Source organism: Saccopteryx bilineata, chromosome 1 (genome assembly GCF_036850765.1).
Source record: "Saccopteryx bilineata isolate mSacBil1 chromosome 1, mSacBil1_pri_phased_curated, whole genome shotgun sequence".
In the NCBI taxonomy this organism is placed as follows: Eukaryota; Metazoa; Chordata; class Mammalia; order Chiroptera; family Emballonuridae; genus Saccopteryx; species Saccopteryx bilineata.
In genome coordinates, this window is record NC_089490.1 from 131,036,999 (window position 1) to 131,056,829 (window position 19,831).

The 19,831-nt window shown below is 52.7% G+C and overlaps 1 protein-coding gene across 2 annotated transcripts in view; it reads left to right on the forward strand.

Annotated features, from left to right (window-relative positions):
- ADAMTS2 (ADAM metallopeptidase with thrombospondin type 1 motif 2) overlaps positions 1-19,831 on the forward strand; it is a 225,713-nt gene that overhangs the window by 166,097 nt on the left and 39,785 nt on the right. Inside the window, exons 6-10 of one of the 2 annotated variants that reach the window (XM_066266495.1) lie at positions 11,851-12,007; positions 14,062-14,167; positions 14,787-14,930; positions 15,312-15,465; positions 16,622-16,735. In XM_066266495.1, the coding sequence (XP_066122592.1) occupies positions 11,851-12,007; positions 14,062-14,167; positions 14,787-14,930; positions 15,312-15,465; positions 16,622-16,735 (675 nt within the window). The remainder of the gene's footprint in view (positions 1-11,850; positions 12,008-14,061; positions 14,168-14,786; positions 14,931-15,311; positions 15,466-16,621; positions 16,736-19,831) is intronic. The other variant, XM_066266498.1, reaches the window with a different exon arrangement.

The window sequence follows — 19,831 nt, forward strand, 5'->3', positions numbered from 1 at the left end:
GTGGTAGAGCGTCGGCCTGGCATGCAGGAGTCCCGGGTTCGATTCCCAGCCAGGGCACACAAGAGAAGCACCCATCTGCTTCTCCACCCCTCCTCCTCTCCTTCCTCTCTGTCTCTCTCTCTTCCCCTCCCACAGCCAAGGCTCTATTGGAGCAAAGTTGGCCCGGGCGCTAGAATGGCTCTGGTTGCAACAGAGCAACATCCCAGATGGGCAGAGCATCGCCCCCTGGTGGGCATGCCGGGTGGATCCCGGTCGGGAGCATGCGGGAATCTGTCTGACTGCCTCCCCGTTTCCAACTTCAGAAAAATACAAAAATAAATAAATAAATAAAAAATAAAAAAATAAATTACAAAGAAAAAGAAGCGGGATTTACTCCTGGTCTGGTTACAGAAGCAGCACCCTCTGGGTATGAGGATAAACATATCCACTTTTCTAGGAGGAAACATGACAGTGTTTAACACTGCCCTTCACAATCCTTCATAATCTCAGTCACTTCTGGGAGTCTATCCCAAAACAGTTAGAGATGTGGGTGAAGGGTCAGCATCAAATGAGCGGTCACGGCCGCCGTTTCTAAGTGCAAACAATTGGAAACGATCCTAATTGGCCAATAGTAGGGTCCAGTTAGGTCAGCATAGTGCATCTATTAGGGGAGGGTGTCAGGTGGCCAGCAGGTCCCATTGCGAAGTATGTTGAAGGGCAATGGGAAAGGGTTACAATACATAGTAAGTTAGTTTGTGCCCTTAAAAAAAAAAGATACAAATTACAGTGTGATCTCAATTTTACATACAAATATATTTATAGAGGGGCTAGAAGGAATACATCAACATGGAACAATAGGCAGTAGGCCATGGGTTTTTATTTTCTTCTTTGCACTTTACTGACTTTTCTTAATTTATCATGCTAAGCAAATTTATTTTATAATAAACTAGTGAATTTTTAATTATTAGAAAAAGATAGTTTACATTAAAAAAATAATTTTACAGTGGAGGAGTTCAAGTAGTCCTGTCTGAACAATAGTATCAGAAGAAGGGTCCTCAGTGGCACACACAGGGCTCGCACTCGATGGAGGACGCAGGGACGTCACGCTTTCTCTTGACACCTCATCTCTGTGGAGGTTTAGGGCAGAGGAAGAGGATCGTGGCCATGGCCAGTCTAGAACTGCCCCTCATGCGCTCTTCATGGGGAGGGGTTTTGCTTCACCTAGGCCATGTTGGTACCCTCAAGTTACCTATAGGTAGAGTGGGGAACAAGGGGAGTGGACATGGACCCTTTGTCAGGATGCAGTCTGTCCTCGGGGATAGCGTGGAGCTGCCTGGAGCCACAGCCAGCAAGTTAGGCAGACAAGGACACTTGGGCAGTAGGATAGCTTCAGCGAGACAAGGACCAGTAGTACAGTGAGAACTGTGTGGGCACAAAGGGACCAATGTTGTCCTTGCCTGCCTGTCTTCCTGCTGGAAGGGCTTGGGAATCCATGGTGACAAGAAAGCTGGAAGGGAGAGTGGAGCTGGGTGCAGGCTTCCAGAGCTAACGCCAGATGATGCCCACTGCACTTCAGGCAGAGGCTCAACAGACTGGCCGCTAACCTCTGCCCATGGCCTGAGAGGAGCCAGAATAGAGGCTAAACCAGCATGTGGGGTACTGCTAGCTCCATGTCATTCCTCATCTCCTCAACCCGGCCAGGACAGACACCATGCTGCCGGCTAGCTGGGGGGATCTAGCCAGGTTGACCAGTCCCTAGAGCAGGGGTCGGGAACCTTTTCGGCTGAGAGAGCCATGAACACCACATATTTTAAAATGTAATTCCGTGAGAGCCATAGAATATGTTTAACACTAAATACAAGTAAATATGTGCATTTTATGTAAGACTAACGCTTTTAAAGTACAATAAGTCTCTGAATTCTTTTTAATAATGTTGTTATGCTGTTGCTAACCAATGATGAATAAAGTACTCTTAGCATTAATGCAACTTCTGGTGCTGCATGGTTTTGCTGATGGCTTTGTAGTCTAGTTGATATGTGGTGAGGTTAAGCTTCATGCAGGCGTTGAGACTTCCATCCATTAAACGTGATCATAGGTTGGTCTTAACGTTCTTTAGATGTGAGAAAGACTGCTCACATGTATACATAGAGCCAAACATTGTCAGTACAGCAATATTCACACACTGCAGTGTGTGGTATGTGATGGGAAGCACGTTCCAAGTTTTGACAATCAGCTGGTCCGCGGGTTGAAGTTTTTTCATTTCTCCCCACTTGTGTTTGCTCACCAACTCTGCTTGCTGTCGTGCAAGTCTTTCCAAATCTTTATTCAGTAACTTGAACTTATTCACCCACATGTCTGAGGCCTTCAGGTCAGCAGCTTGTAGCTCAAAATCTCTGATGGAGACACTGGGGATGTAACTCAGGTCAATACTGTCCACTGCACATTCGTGTGGATGGGTGATGAACTTAAAAAGACGAGTGCGCTCACAAAATTCTCCAAAGCGCGCTTTGAATGACTGCAGGAGATTAGATGTGAAGCCCACTAGCTGCTGGAGATCAAAGATGTTGAGCAGGGTCACTTGCTGTGCATGCATCTTTAAACTCTCCCAGTTTTTCAAAGTGTAGTAAATGACCTGTTTCAATGTCAGCAATAAAGAGTTCCAGCTTGTTTTCAAATGCAAACACTGCTTGTTGAAGGGATAAGACTGTACTTCCAATGCCTTGCATGTTCACGTTGAGCTGATTCAGATGTTCAGTCATGTCCATGAGATAGTAGAACTTAAGGAGCCACTCAGTGTTAGCTAACTCAGGATACTCGACGATTTTTCATTTCAAGAAAAGTCGGATCTCACTCAGACAAGCCGCAAAATGGCTGAGCACCTTCCCTCTTGACAACCAATGCACATTGCTGTGCAGAAGCAGACCAGGATAATTATTCCCAACTTCATCCAGCAGTGTTTTAAACTGGCGATCATTTAAAGCTCGGGCAACAATAAAGTTGACCACCCAAATGACCAGCGACATCACCTCACCAAGCTGCTACCACACATCTGAGCACAAAGCGCCTCCTGATGTAGGATGCAATGAAAACTTAGGATGGGTCTCTTTTCATGTTCATGAAGAAGTGCTACAAATCCTCTGTTTTTCCCCACCGTGCACAGAGCACTATCAGTACACACTGAAATAAATTTATCCATCTGTAGATTTTTTTCTTTAGCAAACTCAGTGAAAGAATTGAATAAATCCTCCCCTCTTGTTGTCTCTTTCATAGGCAAAACAGCAAGACTTCCCTCGTGTAGTGTATCACCGACAGCATACCTTGCAATCACGCTGAACTGAGATAAATGGCTTACATCTGTTGACTCATCCAAAGCGAGAGAAAAGAATGGTGCTGCATTTATGTCCTTCATTTGTGTTGCCTCAATTTGATTTGCCATCATGATGGTACGATCATGAACAGTTCTTGCTGACAGAGGCATGTCTTTTATTCATTTGATTATCTTGTCTTTATCCGAAAAGTTGTCAAAAAGTTCATTGGCAACATCAAGCATGAATGTTTTGGCATACTCCCCAACTATGAATGGCTTTCCGTTTCTCACAATTGCTAAAGCACCAGCAAAGCTAGCTGAATTCCAGTCACCTTGTTGGGTCCAAACACGGAGTTGCTGCTGACTAGCTTGCACTCGGCACAGTATCTCTTTTTTTTTTTTTTTTTTTTTTTTTTTTGGCACAGTAGCTCTTGACATGCTTTCTTCATGCTGTCCCCTGCTGGATATTTTGATGCAAATGTAGTATGGCATGTGTCAAAGTGCCGCTTTATATTTGACCATTTCATCGATGCAATTTTATTTTTGCATATTAGACACACTGCAGAACCTGCTCTCTCCACAAAGGTGAATTCCTCTGTCCATTCCTGCTAAAAAGTACGATACTCCTCATCTTTTTTTCTTTTAGCCATCTTCTTCGTCAAAAGAGTTTCTGCATTTAGCTAGCTGACTACTTGATTAAAAGGAGGGAAGTTTACTTCCTGACCTCACAACAACCTGTGTACGTTACACATTATCCAGTAAAAATTTGGTGTTGTCCCGGAGGACAGCTGTGATTGGCTCCAGCCACCCACAACCATGAACATGAGCGGTAGGAAATGAATGAATTGTAATACATGAGAATGTTTTATATTTTTAACGTTATTTTTATTTATTAAAGATTTGTCTGCGATCCAGATGCAGCCATCAAAAGAGCCACATCTGGCTCACAAGCCATAGGTAGCCAACCCCTGCCCTAGAGCAAAGCTCGCCCCCTGCTCTGCCCACCTTGTCCTGACCTGCCTGCTCCTGGAAACCAGGGCCCAGGTCAGGCCCCTTGAGGCTATGGTCGGTCCCTGGGGAGGTCTGGCACCCATCAGGGCCTCTCTGTCCCAGGGGATTCCAGAAGGGTACAGGGACAGACTGACGCTCTGCTCTCCTTTGCAGAGTTGCTGGATGGGGAAGGGGAAGTGCAGTCCTGAGTGTGAGTCTCGGTTTGCCTGAGGAGGACAGGCTGCAGGAATGTCGGCAGGGAGAGCGGAGTTAGGAGGTGGCAGGGCCAGCAGGGCAAGTGGTGGCCCACTTGCTTGGCCATGGAACAGCATGGAGTACATAGCTATAGGCTCCGGTTGACTTAAGGGGCACTATCAGGGGTTGGCTGCAGGACTCAGGAGCAGCATGTGTGGGAAAAGAGAGACTGTCATACCCACCTGGAGCAATCAGCCACATGGGAAAGTGACAGTCCATAGAGGGCAGCTATGAGGTCCAAAGACCCAGAGCCAGATGCACAGAGAACATCAGTGTCGACAGCCCATCACTGACCAATGCTTCTGCATTGTAAAGGAAAAGGAAACGTAACAACAACCAAGACACACAAAAACACCAGCCTTGACTTTTTATTATTAAATTCCTTAGACTGAAAGTCACACCATCAAATTTCTAGAACATTTCCCATTTCTGCTCGTATGGCTGTGGACAGTAAGTAGCGGTTTGTGTCTACTTTGCACAGTGCCAGCTCTCTGAGGAACGTGCTTCATGGGAAGCAGACGGTGACCAGCAGCCTCTCCAGCCCCCCCCCCCCGACTGGTCCTTGGCCTGCCTGTTCCCCAGGAGTAAGGCACAAACCCCCGTGAGGTCACAAGTGAGCAAGACCGTTTCAGAGTGGCGACACCACGAAGGGAACAGAACTGGGTACGGGTGCCCTGGGGTGTGTCCTTCAGGCAGGTGGCTACCCAATGAGCTGAGGGGCCCGAGGCACAGCAGTGGAGGTCTGATGACGGCTCCTCAAGGAGCCATGTGTCTTCTGTCAGGAAGCGAGCCCCATCCCTGGAAGGACTGAAGCTTGGGAAAACCATGGCGGCTGCAGCCAGGACCCCTGTGAGGACAGGAGCCTACACTGCATCCTCTCAAGTCCAGCAGGGGCCCAGGGGGCTGCAAGGTCGAGACCCAGACTTGGCACAGACCTCATTCTTCATTCCGAATCATGACAGAAATAGAGCGGCTCCGCACGCCTGCCCCAGCCCCACCCCCACCCCAGGCCCCATTGGGGGTACAGTTGGTAGCACTGAGTGAATGACGTGTTTGTTTGCCTTCCAACTTATGGGAAGCTTCTGAGTTGTCTCAAGTTTTTTCCTAAAATAACATTTTTCTCTATTCTTAAAAACAAACAAAAAAAGATAATCTCATTTTATATAGTCTGCCATCAGCCAGGGATCAGAATGTCCACAACCCTTGAGGGTTGCATAGCAACTGGTTTTCAATTGATTTTTTTGAGAAGTCACCAAAGCTACTGAACTGTTCTCACTTTAAATATTTCCTAGGATGATGGAAATCAAAGCAGATGGAAACCAGAGACAAGGGACAATCAGACTAGAACAACATGTTCCTTGTCATGAAAGACCAGGTCAAGACGAAGTGTGGAACATAGGAATTTTTCAGCTTTGGAGAGGAAAGATACAAGAAATTCTGAATCTCTCAGTGGAAGAGCAGAGAAGAGAGTTCTGGGGGTGAGGGCTGAGCACACCAAGAACCACAGTGTGGGTGTCCAAGGCTCAGAGACACCATCCCCTAAGCTGCCGTGGGCCCACTCTGGACCTCTGCTTCTCCACCTGTGTGAGGGGCGATGTTGGGGTTGCAGAGTACTCCTGAGGTAGCCCCCTGGTCTCCCCAGGTCTGGGTCCTAGCCCTGATGGCAGCCAGCCCCTGGTCATCCCAGCCCCCTGGTAAGCCAGACCTGCCAGGGTCCAGAGCAGCGGCTGAACGTGAGAAAGGCTGTGCTAAGACTCCTCTGCTTGGCTTTCTCTGGGAATAGGCTGCCAGCCTCTGGGGGGAAGGGTTTCTACAACATGCCCTGATGACATGGAGGTGCCTGTCAGCATGAGAGCCAAGCTCCTCGGGCTGGAGCTGCAGGGAGAAGACTTCGAGCCTTAGGAGCCCACGCTGCCCCCGGCAGAGGGACGCAGTCTGAATTCTGGCCATGTTGATCCCTGCGGAACGTCCCACGAGTTATTTACCATCACTGAGCCTCAGTGTCCCCAGTAAGGTGAACACATACTAACAATGACAGAAGTAAGGAGTGGGTTCATGTGAGTTATTGTCTGCAGAGCCCCCTTCGGGTCAAGCCCTGTGTCACCTCTCAGGTGACGTCACTCTCTTCCCCATCACAGCAGCTCTCTGTGGTAGTCACCTCATCACACCCACCTGACAGTGAGGACTCTGGCTCCCAGAGGCCAGCGGCCTGCCAGGGTCAACCAGTAGCACCCAGTAGCCACTTTGCCCTGGGAAGGAAGGCCAAACATACCAGAAGGGGAGAGTGAGCTTCAGGCTACTGCCCCTGCTGCCCTCCTCCATGGTAGTGGTCCTCAGGAGGGCAGCTTTGCTGCTGCCATGGCAACAGGGATGCTAATGGTCTCTAGTGAGAAGAGGCTGGGATGCTACTTCACATGCTGCAGTGCACAGGACGGCCTCCCACAGAGAAGCCCCCCAGCCCTAGTGTCAGCAGGCAGAGGTGGAGCGGTGTGTTCTGCCCTCCTGGACCCAGCAAGCCCTGCCCTTTCATAGGCCTGGGCTCTGCCCACGTTGTCTTGTTTCCTGAGTGTTTGGGAGGGTGGTGCTGAACCTGGGACCAGGGCAGTCGAAAGACTGACAGACTGAAGCCAACGCATTAGGACATGATCCCCCAATGCTTTCAGTCAGCCCCTGTGGGTGCACACTCCCCCCAGGACTGGAGTCATATCTAAATCTCCACGTTCATTGTCATGACAGTGACAGGACAAGAACAATTGTAAGTGTAGATGTTCAGAAGCTGCACCTGTTACCTGCCAGTGCCGTGAGTAAGCTGCTGGACTGGCTTAAGGATTTGCAGGCAAAGCCAGCTGTGTCCTGGAGCAGCTGGGGGTGGCAGCTGCAGGTGTCTCAGACTCCTAGACAGGAGGTCATAAATAATTCAGCTCATTCAAGAACAAACAATAGAAGTGTCAGAGAGCAGTGATTGCAACAGAACGTTTGGGGCAGTTCTTAATTGACTTATTCATTGTGGGACCCCAGAGATTGTCTTCAGTCTCCCCAAAGCCTCCACTACTGATGCCCACCAGGCTCAGAGCTGCAGCCCCAGCCTGCACAGACCTGGCCCCGCTGTTCTTAGACAGCAGCGCCACCTTGTGGCAGACTGGGGCTGCCCGGCCTTTCCTGTGGCCCACCCCACCCCTTTCTAGCAGTTCAGTTATTTCAGTGGTCTGAGATGTTGCTCCTCACCCACAACAGGATAACAGCAGCACCTGTATCTCAGGCCAGTTGTACGGAGCCCAGCGTCGGGTTTAGAACCCACAGCTCTCAGGGAAAACCTCCCTGCTCATGAGAGGGGGCATCCTTTTTCGCATTTCCACCCTTCCTTACCAGTCTCTATGTGGCTTCTTCTGTAACTCCTTGGTTATAATGTTCCTCTTCATTTAGTCTTTTTTTTTTAAGTGAGAGGAGGGGAGATAGAATCCCACATGTGCCCCAACGGGGATCCACCCAGCAACCCCCATCTGGGGCCAATGCTGGAATTAACCAAGCTCTCCTCAGCACCCGGGGCTGACACTTGAACCAGTCGAGCCACTGGCTGCAGGAGAAGAGGAGAGAGAAAGGAGAGAGGGAAAGGAGGAAAAGCAGATGGTCGCTTCTCCCGTGTGCCCTGACCAGGGATTGAACCTGGGATGTCCACATGCTGACTGACGCTGCATCCACTGAGACAACGGGCCAGCGCCCTCTGAGTTGATTTTTCAGGATGATTGTTCTTAAATTTAGTTGTAACTCCGGTTTGGTCCTGGGAGGAGGCGATTGGAACGCCCACTCTGTCGCCATCTTGGATATCTCCAGGAATCTCTGAGGTTCTTCTGGCCCAGGAAGAGGCACTGCTCACGTGCTGTGATAGCTGGCACAGAGGAGGAAGCGGGGAAGTTCAGGAGTCTCAGCTGCAAGTGACAGTAACGCAACTCAAGGCAGCTTCCACGAGGAGGAATCACCTGGCACACATAAATGAGCCACGTCACTGAGCAGGCAACCTCTAAGGTGGCCTGGTGACCTCGCCTCTTGGCATGCAAGTTGCTTGCCTCAAGTGTGGGCACAACTCAGATTCAAGTGTAAACAGACTGTGGCTTCTGTCTCGGATGGCCACACTGTCCTGTCTCTAGGATCGCTCGTACAAGGGGAAAAGGCCCGTGCGGTCGGCCAGGGGCCCTCATCCAGGGGCCCACGAGACACTGAGTCCCGCCAGCAGCTGGAAGAGTGCACTGGGCATCAGGACTCCATGGGGAGACCTGCGATGAGGCCACCGCCTTTGTCTTCAGCTGTCCTGCAGCCTTATGACAGATCTCGAGCCAGAAACACCTATCTCATGCCTGACTCTTAGAAACAACAAATAATGAATGTTTGGGGGGTGGGGGGAGTAGACATTTTATCATCACTTGCTATGTAGTAATGGATAACAAATGAACTTGGGTGAGCCAGGCATTCATGTGAGCACACCAGCCTATCTCCAGCCTAGGGCCCTGCTTGGCTCTGTGTTGATGTCTTCCTCTGGTGGGGTCTCCTCCCATGGTGGGAGGGGACCAGCCACTCCATGCTCACAGTCTCACACCTTTCCAGCTCCATGGCACACTCTGGTTGGTGTTACCTGAACCATAGGGTGCCAGGAAGATGCCGAGCCGAGGCTAGCCAAGGCCTGAGCCCCACCCTCAGCCTATGATCAGACCCAGATTAGCAGAGGGCTGGTCTGCGGCTATCAGAGCAAAGGCTGAGGTTACTGCATCCTCCAGCATTGGTGGGGACCAGACTAAAATAGTTCCAACACATGGAACTTAGAACCCTGAGGGCAGGAGAGGCCACCATGGAGAATAAACTGACATTTAGGCTGGAGACATAGCCCTGGAGGCGACAAAAACCCCTTTTTCCTCTGGGAGGGATCTAGCAACGCTGCTAAGCAGCATGCCAAGCCTGGCGAAGCAGGCTCTTCTGGCTCTGCAGGCAGCTTGGGGGAGGTGCTCAGCATTGGCCTTCATTCTTGTTACTAAACTCAGGGGGTTCACCGCTTAAGGTTCTCCACTAAAGAAGAAGACATGGTTGGTTGTCTCAAGGTAGTTTTATTTACTTTGCAGCAAGTAAAAGGGACAGGAGATTCATAGCCCAAGCTCTGTCTCCCCTTAGCCATGGCTTATATACACTGTTTGGTCAACTACGTGTTGATTTTTTTCCTTGCAGTTGGTTACATTTTGTCCACATTCATCCTGTTTACAGCTGGTCTGAAAAAGACTGTACTACATTTTAACATTTAGCAAGAATGACATTTAGAAATAACATTTAGAACTACTCAGACCTTGAGATACTTGTCCTTATCAAACATGATCTGATCTGGATTTGGGCTGGCAATCTTACATTTCACAGAGTACAATTACAAAACTCCCGAACTCTAATAACAAATTCAGTCCACCCACATTCGGTCCATCCTTCAGATCCCTGACCTCTCGGGTTTTTCTGGGGGCAGCTCCCACCTGCCAGGGACTTGGGCTGAACCGCAGGGCTCTGGCTTGAATATGCTGCAAATCCACTGTCCTTCTTGGGCCCCCTGTGTGAGCCAGAGCCAGTGAGATGGTGCAGCAGAGACAACATTCACCTTCCAACAGTTTACAACAAAGGTTTATGTCCTGTCCACACTGCGTGTTCCATGTGAGTTAGCAGAGAACTCATCTCGTCACTCAGGGCCAAGGTGATAGAGCAGCCACCATCTCAACCTTGCTGGTCCACATGCCAGAGAGGAGAAACTTCTGGAAGGTTTCATGGGAGCAAGGATGCTCTGACCTGGAAGAGACACATCACCCTTGTCACAGCTCACTGGTCAGAGCTAGTCCCATGCTCCCTTCCGTCAGGAGGGGGCCAGCCAGTGCCTCGTCCCCCCTTCCCCAGCTTCCTCTCCCCCTCTGTGTCAGTGGCCAGTAGGTCTTGTTTACCAGCTCTCTCACTCCAGTCTGAATTACTTCGTTAGGACCCACTATATCTTTTTATAACAGTCTCACCTCCCAGGCACAGCTGTCCATCTCTTTGTGGGACCTGGGAACTGTGTCAGAGACTATCCTCGAAGTCACTGACTGGGATAACACAAGATACTCCCGGTAATGACCAGACCCTCCCTGGCCTTGAACTGCTGTTCTTTCTTCTGTGGGATGCTCTGGCTGACCAAAAATACCCTAGACCGTATCTGCATGTGGAGAGGTTTGGCTCTGCTGGGCGGACATGTTTATGCAAGAAGAGAAGCAGTGCTGGGTGGACATGTTTATGCAAGAAGGGAAGCGGAATGCCTGCGCACACGTCCACGGGGAATGCATATCTCTGCAGTAAATGAGAGGAAACAAAAAAGAGGGAAAGTGCATGCCCAGGACTCTTAGCCTGGAGGGGGGCTCTGCAGTGACAAGAGTGTGTGGTGAAGCAGGACAGAAGTGCCCGGTGTGAGGACTGAGAAAGCCACGCGTGCCACCTGCAGCAGCCTCCCCCCTGAGGCTGTGCCACGCGCTTCACTGGGGAGGGGACCGGATGCAGACTAGTTTAGGGCTCTGCCTTCTCTCTGTGTGACCGGGGAATATTGCTGGACCAGCCCAGCCTCATTGTTCCTTCTCTCGGGGTGCCTGTGACGCCTGAAGGGCAACACCAGGGTGCAGTGCGTGGCCAGCCTTAGCCATCAGGCCTCTGTCACCCCATGAATAGTGTGGGGCTGCCCTTCTCCGTGGCTCCGGGCCTGTTCCTCGTGGGGCTCCTGTGCTGTGTCTGCTGTGGTTTCTTCCCTCCACTGGGTCATTTTCTGTAGATGTCTTCAAACACAGTGAAAACATAGTGTTCTCCCCCTTCCGTGGGCTAGCACACCACACTGGAACTTCTTTCCCCTCTCCCTGGACGCTGCCCTGGACGCTGCCCAGGCCCCTGCCTACACTGTGAGCTCTGCGGGGTGCAGTGTACGTGGCATTTGCCTCCTGTCCGGGTCTTCTTGCACAGTTCCTCCCAGGAACTTCCACAGTGCTGCTGGAGTCCTGGGAATGCTGAAAGTGGGGTGGGCTGAGGGACTATTTGAGGGCTTTGCTGACCTCAGAGCTTTGCTTCCCACATCTCACCTGGAAACTGTGCAGTGACTCTGCGTGGAAAACCACCAGGGAGCCAAGAATGGAGCCAAGTGGAGAGCAGGTGCTGAGAAGACTGGGCAGGAACCACTGTACTACCAGGACCAGGTCCTTTCATGGACAAGGCCTGTCAACACCGCAGCCCGATCAAACCCATCTACTTCACAGGACACTCAGCTCCCTTCTGTCTCTGCTCCCCTGCAGTCCACTAACCTTATCGAGATCGGGAACCCCTCTCAGAGCCTGGAGAACGTCTGCCGCTGGGCCTACCTCCAGCAGAAGCCAGACACAGGCCACGATGAATACCACGATCATGCCATCTTCCTCACACGGCAGGACTTTGGGCCTTCGGGCATGCAAGGTGAGCCTTGGTGATGAAAAGGGTTCAGACAGGAGGGAGGTTGAGCATGAGCTCCTGGCCCTTCGAGGATCCTGGAAGCCTTGGCTGAGCAAGGAAGGATGTCAGGGCAGGGAGGCCGTGCTGCCTCAGCCAGTAGAAGCGTGGGTCAGTGTGAGTAATCCCTGGTTCCCAGAAACCGCCAGGGCCTCTGCCACTTCTCCTCGGGAAACCAAACCCCTCAGGGCACAGTGAAGGCAGAGGGGGTGAGGTGGGCAGAATCTGGGGCTGGCAGCCCACACACCAGGTAGGGTCTGAGGTTGAGTTTCAGAGCTGTTGGTTGCCCCCAGTTCTTTAAAAACAAATAAGAATAAAATTCAACCATTAAAATTTTAGAGATTTTACTTAAAAATTTAAACTATGTAAAGCTGACAGATCTAAAGGAAGAAATCAACAAGTCTAAAATCATAGTCACAGCCCTAGCCAGTTGGTCAGTCTTAGAGTGTGGCCTGGTATGTGGATGTCCCAGGTTCAGTTCCTGATCAGGACACACAGAAGTGCCCATCTGCTTCTCCATCCCTCCTCCTCTCGCTTCTCTCTCTCTCTCTTTCTTGCTCTCTCTCTTCCCCTCCTGCAGCCATGGCTTGATTGCAGCGAGTTAGCCCTGGGCACTAAAGACAGCTCTGTGGCCTCTGCCTCAGGCACTAAGAAGAGTTTGATTGCTGAGTAACAGAGCAATGCCCCAGGTGGGCAGAGCATCGCCTCCTAGTGGGCTTGCCAGGTGGATCCTGATTAGTGGCACATGTGAGAGTCTGTCTCTCTGCCTCCCTGCCTCTCACTTAATAAAAATAAATAAATACTTTTTTAAAAAAAAAAATCTCAAAATGCAGAGCAGAAACTAAGGAGGATACAGATCTCTCTGTTTATTCTGAGGGCGGCCATGGCTGGATGGCAGTGCTCATATGGAGGAGTCTAAGACCAGCACAGTTTTTGCCTTCCTCTCAACCCCTGTGTTTGAGCAAACTACCTTGGGGTCTCCCCATGGGGCCTGAGAGGTGTGAGGCTGGGTCACAGTTCTGAGATCGGGGCCCTGGCTCTGCGGGCTCCTCAGACCCACGCCCCTGCCAGCAGTGGAGGCCCCACTGTGGCACAGGCAGCTCTGTGGGCACTTCTTTGCCTTGCTCAGGGCTGGAAGCAGGCCCCATTCTCTGGTTTTGCTGTTTTATGTGGAGGTCTCAGCCTCTGGCCTCCCACCCCTCCCCTCTCTGTCAGTGGGCATGCAATTGGTTCGCTAGGCTTTCCTGTGATTTCTGAAGAAACACAGAGACCAGGTTCAACCCAGCAGGGCACAATCTTCCCCCTCAGTCCCCTGCAGGCCTTCCCGCCCTCCCAGCTCCTCAGCCTTGCCCTTGTTCCTGTCGGCTACCATTTCTCAGGGCCACACAGTGTCACTGGACTGGCAAAATGCACTGCATCTCCTCACTGTTATCTGTGAATTGAGTGGGTCCTTCAAAGCCACTTACTGGGTACAGATGGCTGGAGGGTCACTGTGCATCTGTGTCAGGGAGATGTGCCCTACTGTGTCACAACCCCTACCCACTCCGCACCCTCCATCTCTGGGAGCACCTTCCCTCAGACCCCTGGAGGAAGGGAGCCCTTCAGTACAAATGTGGCTCACAATCTTCTCAGCCAGAATGCAGGGTTAGCTGGGCAAGGGCTCTGTGGGCCTGTCGTCTGTGGCAGGGCAATGTGGCGTGTTGGCATTCGTTGCCTGGCTCTGCCCTGGATCAGCTGTGGCACCACCCTTGCTGCAGCCCCTTGTGCCCTATGGAAGTGGATCTGGCAGGTCACTCAACCAGGTGGGAAGGTGGGAGGTGGCGTGAAAGAGAATGGCAGGTGGGAAAGTGCCAGAGTCTCCCCGGTGAGACCTGGGCTTAGGGGAGGGACGGGCAGAATTGAGTCTGCTGCCCACGGAGGGGTCTTCTGAGCTGTGAACAGCCTGGAACAGCTGACTCTGCCATTTATCCTTGGGAGGGCAGGGTCACTGGGAGCTGGACCCACCCTTTGTCTCCTCCCAGGCTATGCTCCTGTCACCGGGATGTGCCACCCTGTCCGCAGTTGTACCCTGAACCATGAGGACGGCTTCTCCTCGGCATTTGTGGTGGCCCACGAGACTGGCCATGTGTAAGTGGCCTCACCGTCCTTGTTGTCTGTGGAAGGGGGAGACTTAAGGGGCCCCACTCCTCTGAGCCCTGAGAGAGACACACTCCATATGAAAAGCACTAAGATGTGATGGCCTGTCTACCCAGTGCTGCACAGGGCAGGCCCAAGGTCCACTTTCTATTGAGGAAACACATCAAAGAAAGGGCTGGTGGGTGCTGGGGGCCTTCCGTGGATAACCCCATTTTACAGATGAATGACTGAGGCTCTGCGGGAGGCTGACCCCAGCCAGAATGAATAGAGAGTCAGAAGTGGGATGTGCATGCCCAGGCACCACCTGAATCTCAGGCCTGGGTGGACGCTAATGGGACGCCTCCCGGGGCCACTGGGCCTGTGCAGGGAGTGTCGAGAGAGGGCGCCCGGAGAGCTGGGCCATGCAGCCTCTGCCCCCACTGCATTCTCACTCCAAGTGCACTGAGGGGCATGTTGCCCCTGGCTGTAAGACCCTAGCTTGTGGAAGCTCAGTATCACTTGACTCAAGGCAGACTGGAACAATGAAAGGCCAGCATTTGGCTGAGGTGGAGCTGACAGGTCGTTGCAGCCAAACAAGGGTCTAGTGAGGCTGCCTTGGTGTCCCCAACAGGCTCGGCATGGAACACGACGGGCAAGGCAACCGCTGTGGCGATGAGGTACGGTTGGGCAGCATCATGGCACCCCTGGTGCAGGCCGCCTTCCACCGCTTCCACTGGTCCCGCTGCAGCCAGCAGGAGCTGAGCCGCTACCTGCAGTGAGTACCACTCCGTTTCCCCCAAGGACGCCCGAAGCCCTGGGCTCCACTGTGAGAGGGTATGTGTCCAGTGTGCCCGGGCCCAGCACAAGCCCCCAGACCTTGGGTCCTCTGGTTCGAGGCACAGGGGAGGGAAGAGAGTGAAAAGAATACAGGTCAGTGTGGGGGAATTCCACGATTGGGGACACCTTTAATGGATACTTGGGATCTGGGCAAACCAGGCCCTGGGTAGCTTATACCAAGGAACAGAGACGCAGCTGGGAAACTGAGGCAGCACAGCTAAGCTGAGGTGTGCAGACAGGCCCACCACCACAGCTCCAGAAGTGAGGGTGCACAGCTGCCTCAGTCTGGCTGGCCATTCCGGCTGAAGGCAGCCTGCAGTGCCCACGTGTCCCCTCACAGCTCCTACGACTGCCTGCGGGACGACCCCTTCGCCCACGACTGGCCGGCCCTGCCCCAGCTTCCCGGGCTGCACTACTCCATGAACGAGCAGTGCCGCTTCGACTTCGGCCTGGGCTACATGATGTGCACCGCGGTGAGTGTCGCAGCCTCGCCTGGGGCCGCCTCTCCCTCCACATCTGTCACCCCCAGTACCTAGCAATCCATGCAGACTTGGTCCTGGGAAGTGAGCACACAGCTGACAAAGGCTGTGGCCTGGGGTCAGCAAGCGATGGTGAGGGCTGGCGAATCCTGTGTGGTCTGCAGAGTTCAGGAAGACTTCCCCAGGGAGGAGTGAGGTGCAAAGGCCGAGTGGGAGGACAGGGCATTCCAGAAGGCAGGAATCATATGTGCAAAGACCCCAAGGTGTGCAGCCTAGCATGCAGAGGCCAGTTGCTCCCTAAGGTTGGCTGCCAGGACAGGTCAGCATCAACACTGGCCATCAAAACTGAGTGTTCCTGCTGGTCAAGGCCCACCAGGTGTGAGGCCAGAGCATTAATGCCCATCAGTGTCTGACTCAGTGCTTATCTCCCCTCCATGTAGGAAGTAAGCAATGTATTCCCATTTTACAGAAGAGGCAATTGAGACCCAGAGAGGTTAGGTAAGCTGTCTAAGACCAGACAGCGAGCAGGTGGTGGAGCTGGGTACCGGTAAGGCGGTTTAACCTCTTGCATGATGGCTTAAGAATGTGGTGGGCAATGGGGAGCTCTGGAAAGGTTTGAAGAGACGAGTGGCATGGCCAAGGCTCAGGGATGTCCTGGTGGAAGGGCTATCAGGATAAGAAGCAGAAAGGGGAGACTGTGAGGTACCGCGGACAGAGGACAAGGCTGGAGCAAGGGCAGGGCCTGCTGGAGCAGAGAGGAGGGCTTCAGGAGAGAGTCCAGAAGTGAAGTAGGGGAGCGGGGGATGTCCTTCGGGCCCTGTAGTGACAGTTTCTGGGCCAGAGAGACACCCACCCAGCCCTCACACCAGGCTCACTGGCTCCCAGTTCTACCCAGGCTCCATGGGGGTGTAGCCTACAAGGGCGGGAGGCTGGGGAGGCCCAGTAGCCCACAAGAACTTGAATTAGCAGCTGTACACTCAAGGCTCTCATGGCCTCAGACTTGCATGGAGCTCAGGGCACCCGCTGGCTGCACAGGCCTGTCACAGGCAGCCACACCGTGCCTGGCTGCACTGTTGTCCAGGAGGACTCTGGGGAATGGGGTCCCCGCAGCAGGGAGTGCCCTGAACCAGCGTCCGGTGTTCTCTTCCAGTTCCGGACCTTTGACCCCTGCAAGCAGCTGTGGTGCAGTCACCCCGACAACCCCTACTTTTGCAAGACCAAGAAGGGCCCCCCCCTGGATGGGACCATGTGTGCACCTGGCAAGGTGAGTCAGGGCGGAGGGTAAGCCCCATACCACGCTCAGATCTCCGGGGACAGTCTCTTCACAGCGTGTGTGGTGGGGCAGGCCTCCTCCTGCCTCCTTTCTGACAGCTCCACAGTCACGTCCTAGCTTCTGCCCCCCTGCCTCCACATACTGTTGTTTGTCAGAGACAGCCCAGCATCCTATTTGAGGAGCAGTTTTGGGGTTCCCACAGCCTTCAGCACCCCCTGAACACTGTGGGAAACTGGGTTACCTCACCTTGAGTCCGGCATTGGGATCTGGTGCCTGCTGGGTCCCCAGGTCCAGCATCAGGCTTAGCCTCTCCATCTCTGAGACCTTTCAGTCTGCCTCCTAGGAGGAGGACTTGTCCCTCAAGGTCATTCGGTAGTTGCCTACCATCACCTGCCATCCTCCCAGGTCCACTTCCCACCTCCAGCAAATGGGCAGAAAGATGGGCTTCTCCCTCCCAGTATTTTCTCTCCTGACTCCAGACCTGATTCTCATTGGCTATTAAACCTCCACTACTCAGCCAGTCACTTGCTGGGGGCTGGCTTATGCGGAGGAGCCTGAGCCTGGGTTCCAGCCCGCCAGGGCTCAGCCCTCTGAAGTCGTGGCACCTGCACCTGCGCATGGGGAAGGGGCGTGTACTCCCTCACAGGACCCCCAGCTCAGGCCTGGCAAGTGCTCCCATCTGGGCCTGAGGTTTCTCCAGGTGGATCTTAAATTCTGCTTAATTTTGTTTTGTCCACGTTGGAGCTTCTTAGAGCTATAGAGTCCTGTGCCCACCACTGCAGAGTTTGGCAATACAGTCAGTAATTGTTTTTGTCATTTTTTAAATTATAGTGAAATTCAGATAACAAAATATGCTATTTTAACCACTTTAAATTGTACAATTCAGTCATGTTACATCACCCCTGCTTAGTTCCAGAGCTTGTTCATCCTCCCAGAAGGAGAGCCCATTAAGCAGTGGCTCTCTGGTCCCTTCCTCCTCCAGCCCCTGGCAACTGCGAATACACTCTCAGTCTCTGTGGATCTGCCTATTCTGGACTTTCATATAACTGGAACCATGTCATATGTGGCCTTCTGTATCTGGCTTCCTTTGGGATGACTGCTATCTCACTGTCTGGATGGACCACGTCGTGTTGGTCTGTTTGTCCATCCATGGGCATTTGGGTTGCCTCCACCTTTTGGTATTTGTGAGTGTGCTGCTGTGAATACTCACGAGCATGTTTCGTTTGAAGACCTGGGCACTGGTACATCTGAGACGTGCCCAGGTGATTTGGCCGTGCCCCAGACTTAATGAACTGTTAGAAGCTGGAGGTGGGACATTGTTAGTGACACACCAAGGACCTAGTAATACCAGTACTAACCACATAGCCCTCTTCCCCACAGGAGCTCAACAAAGGGAACAGGGCCCTCAAGAATTTGCCGTAACTTCCACGGGGGGCTCAGCACACTCTGAGCTGGAGGATGACACTGGTTCAGCATGGCTTCCCACCCCAGGCCACCTTCCCAGTCCACACTGGGCAGACAGGTGCACAGAGCCGGAGGCAGGGCCTGCACAGGAGTGCTTGCCTGGGGGGCTGGCCTTCACCGACAGGCACCTGGCTCTGGGGGAATGTGGGTCAGAGAATGCCTGCAATGCCAGCTGGCTGGCCCCCTCCTCATGTGGGGGTTGGTCTGGTGAGGAAAATGGGCGGCGGTAGGGCAAAAAGCCCCCACACAGAAACCACTGGCCCAGCCATGGTCCTTCACTGCTTTCGGTGGTAGGACCCTTTGGTAATTTAGCCCAATGAACGAAATTACCATTTTTTATTTTACAAAAGCAGAGCTGTGCTGGTTGAGGGAGCAGAGCTGGAGCTGAGCTCAACCTGCCACAGTTCACAAGAGCACAGGTTGAAGACTGACCTAAACCAGGGACTGTTGGGGTAGAGTCGGGGTCAGGGTGCAGAGGGAGAGAGGGCCAATCAGAATCCTCCACCTGGGTGCATTTGTAAGTTTTAATAAAGGTATTATTATATTTAATAAAGGTATTTATTATTGCAGTATAATTTTATATTTGTAAGTTAGTCATCTCTTGCCTCCTCTTTCATGCAAGAAAAGCCCAAGGTCAAGGAGAGAGGGGAGTGGGGAGGGAGCAGGGGGTGAAGTCTTGCCAGGTTAGAGAAATAACAGATCACCTTAGGTGTGTTGAGCTCAGCTGTTCCTCTCTGTCCCTCTTTGACCCCCCCTTTCCCTCAGACCCTCAGCAGGGGTTGCCCAGTACTCAGGCTCTGGTGGCAGCCTGGGTTCTTCACTGCCCACACCCACAGTGGGCCATCCACAGCACGTTCTGCCTCCTCAGCCTCCCCGGCACGCTGCGCCTCTCTCACACAGTTCTGTGTGTGCACCGTTTCCAAAACAGACACTGTGCCTGCTCTCTCTGCAGAGATGGTCCAGAGAGAAGCAACAGAGAAGGATGAGACTTTAGTGTCAGAGCTCACTCACTGTCTGCCGGAGCAGTTGCATGCCAGGGGCTCAGAACCATGTACTGGGGCGAGATGAGGCCAGGAGAGTCAGGTGTTCAGGCACCAGGGCCAGTCGGTGTGCAGCTTTCTCATGGAATGGAGTCGGGGGTGGGCAGATGTGGATAAGAAGGGAGAGAGGAACATGTTGCCCTTGAACAAAGAAGCAGGCAGTGGACTGAGGATTAGGCTGAGGAAGCTGCACGTCCCTGAGGTCCATCTGCATCCATCCTTTGTCCGTTCATTCCCTCACTCACACCATGTGTTAGCCTGCTCCACCTGTGGGAGTCGGCCATCATCATGAAGAGGGAGCGGTAAAGTGGTGGTGAGGACGTGGATGGGGAGTGGCCTCTCCGGGAGCTCAGTAAGGCTCCTGTCCAGTGACCCCAGCTGAGGCTGGAGAGAGGAGAGCAGTGGGGGCAGCACTCCAGGCAAAGCAGGATGTTGGGGTGAGTCCATGCTGAGCGGGAGCCTGCTGACGAGAGGAGTGTGGTGTTGGAAACCAGCGTGTTCATGGAAAACATCAGGTAGCGTAAAGCCATCAGGAGACGATTGCCATTGAAAAGGGAGTTTGTTCCTCCCAAATCTCAAAAGG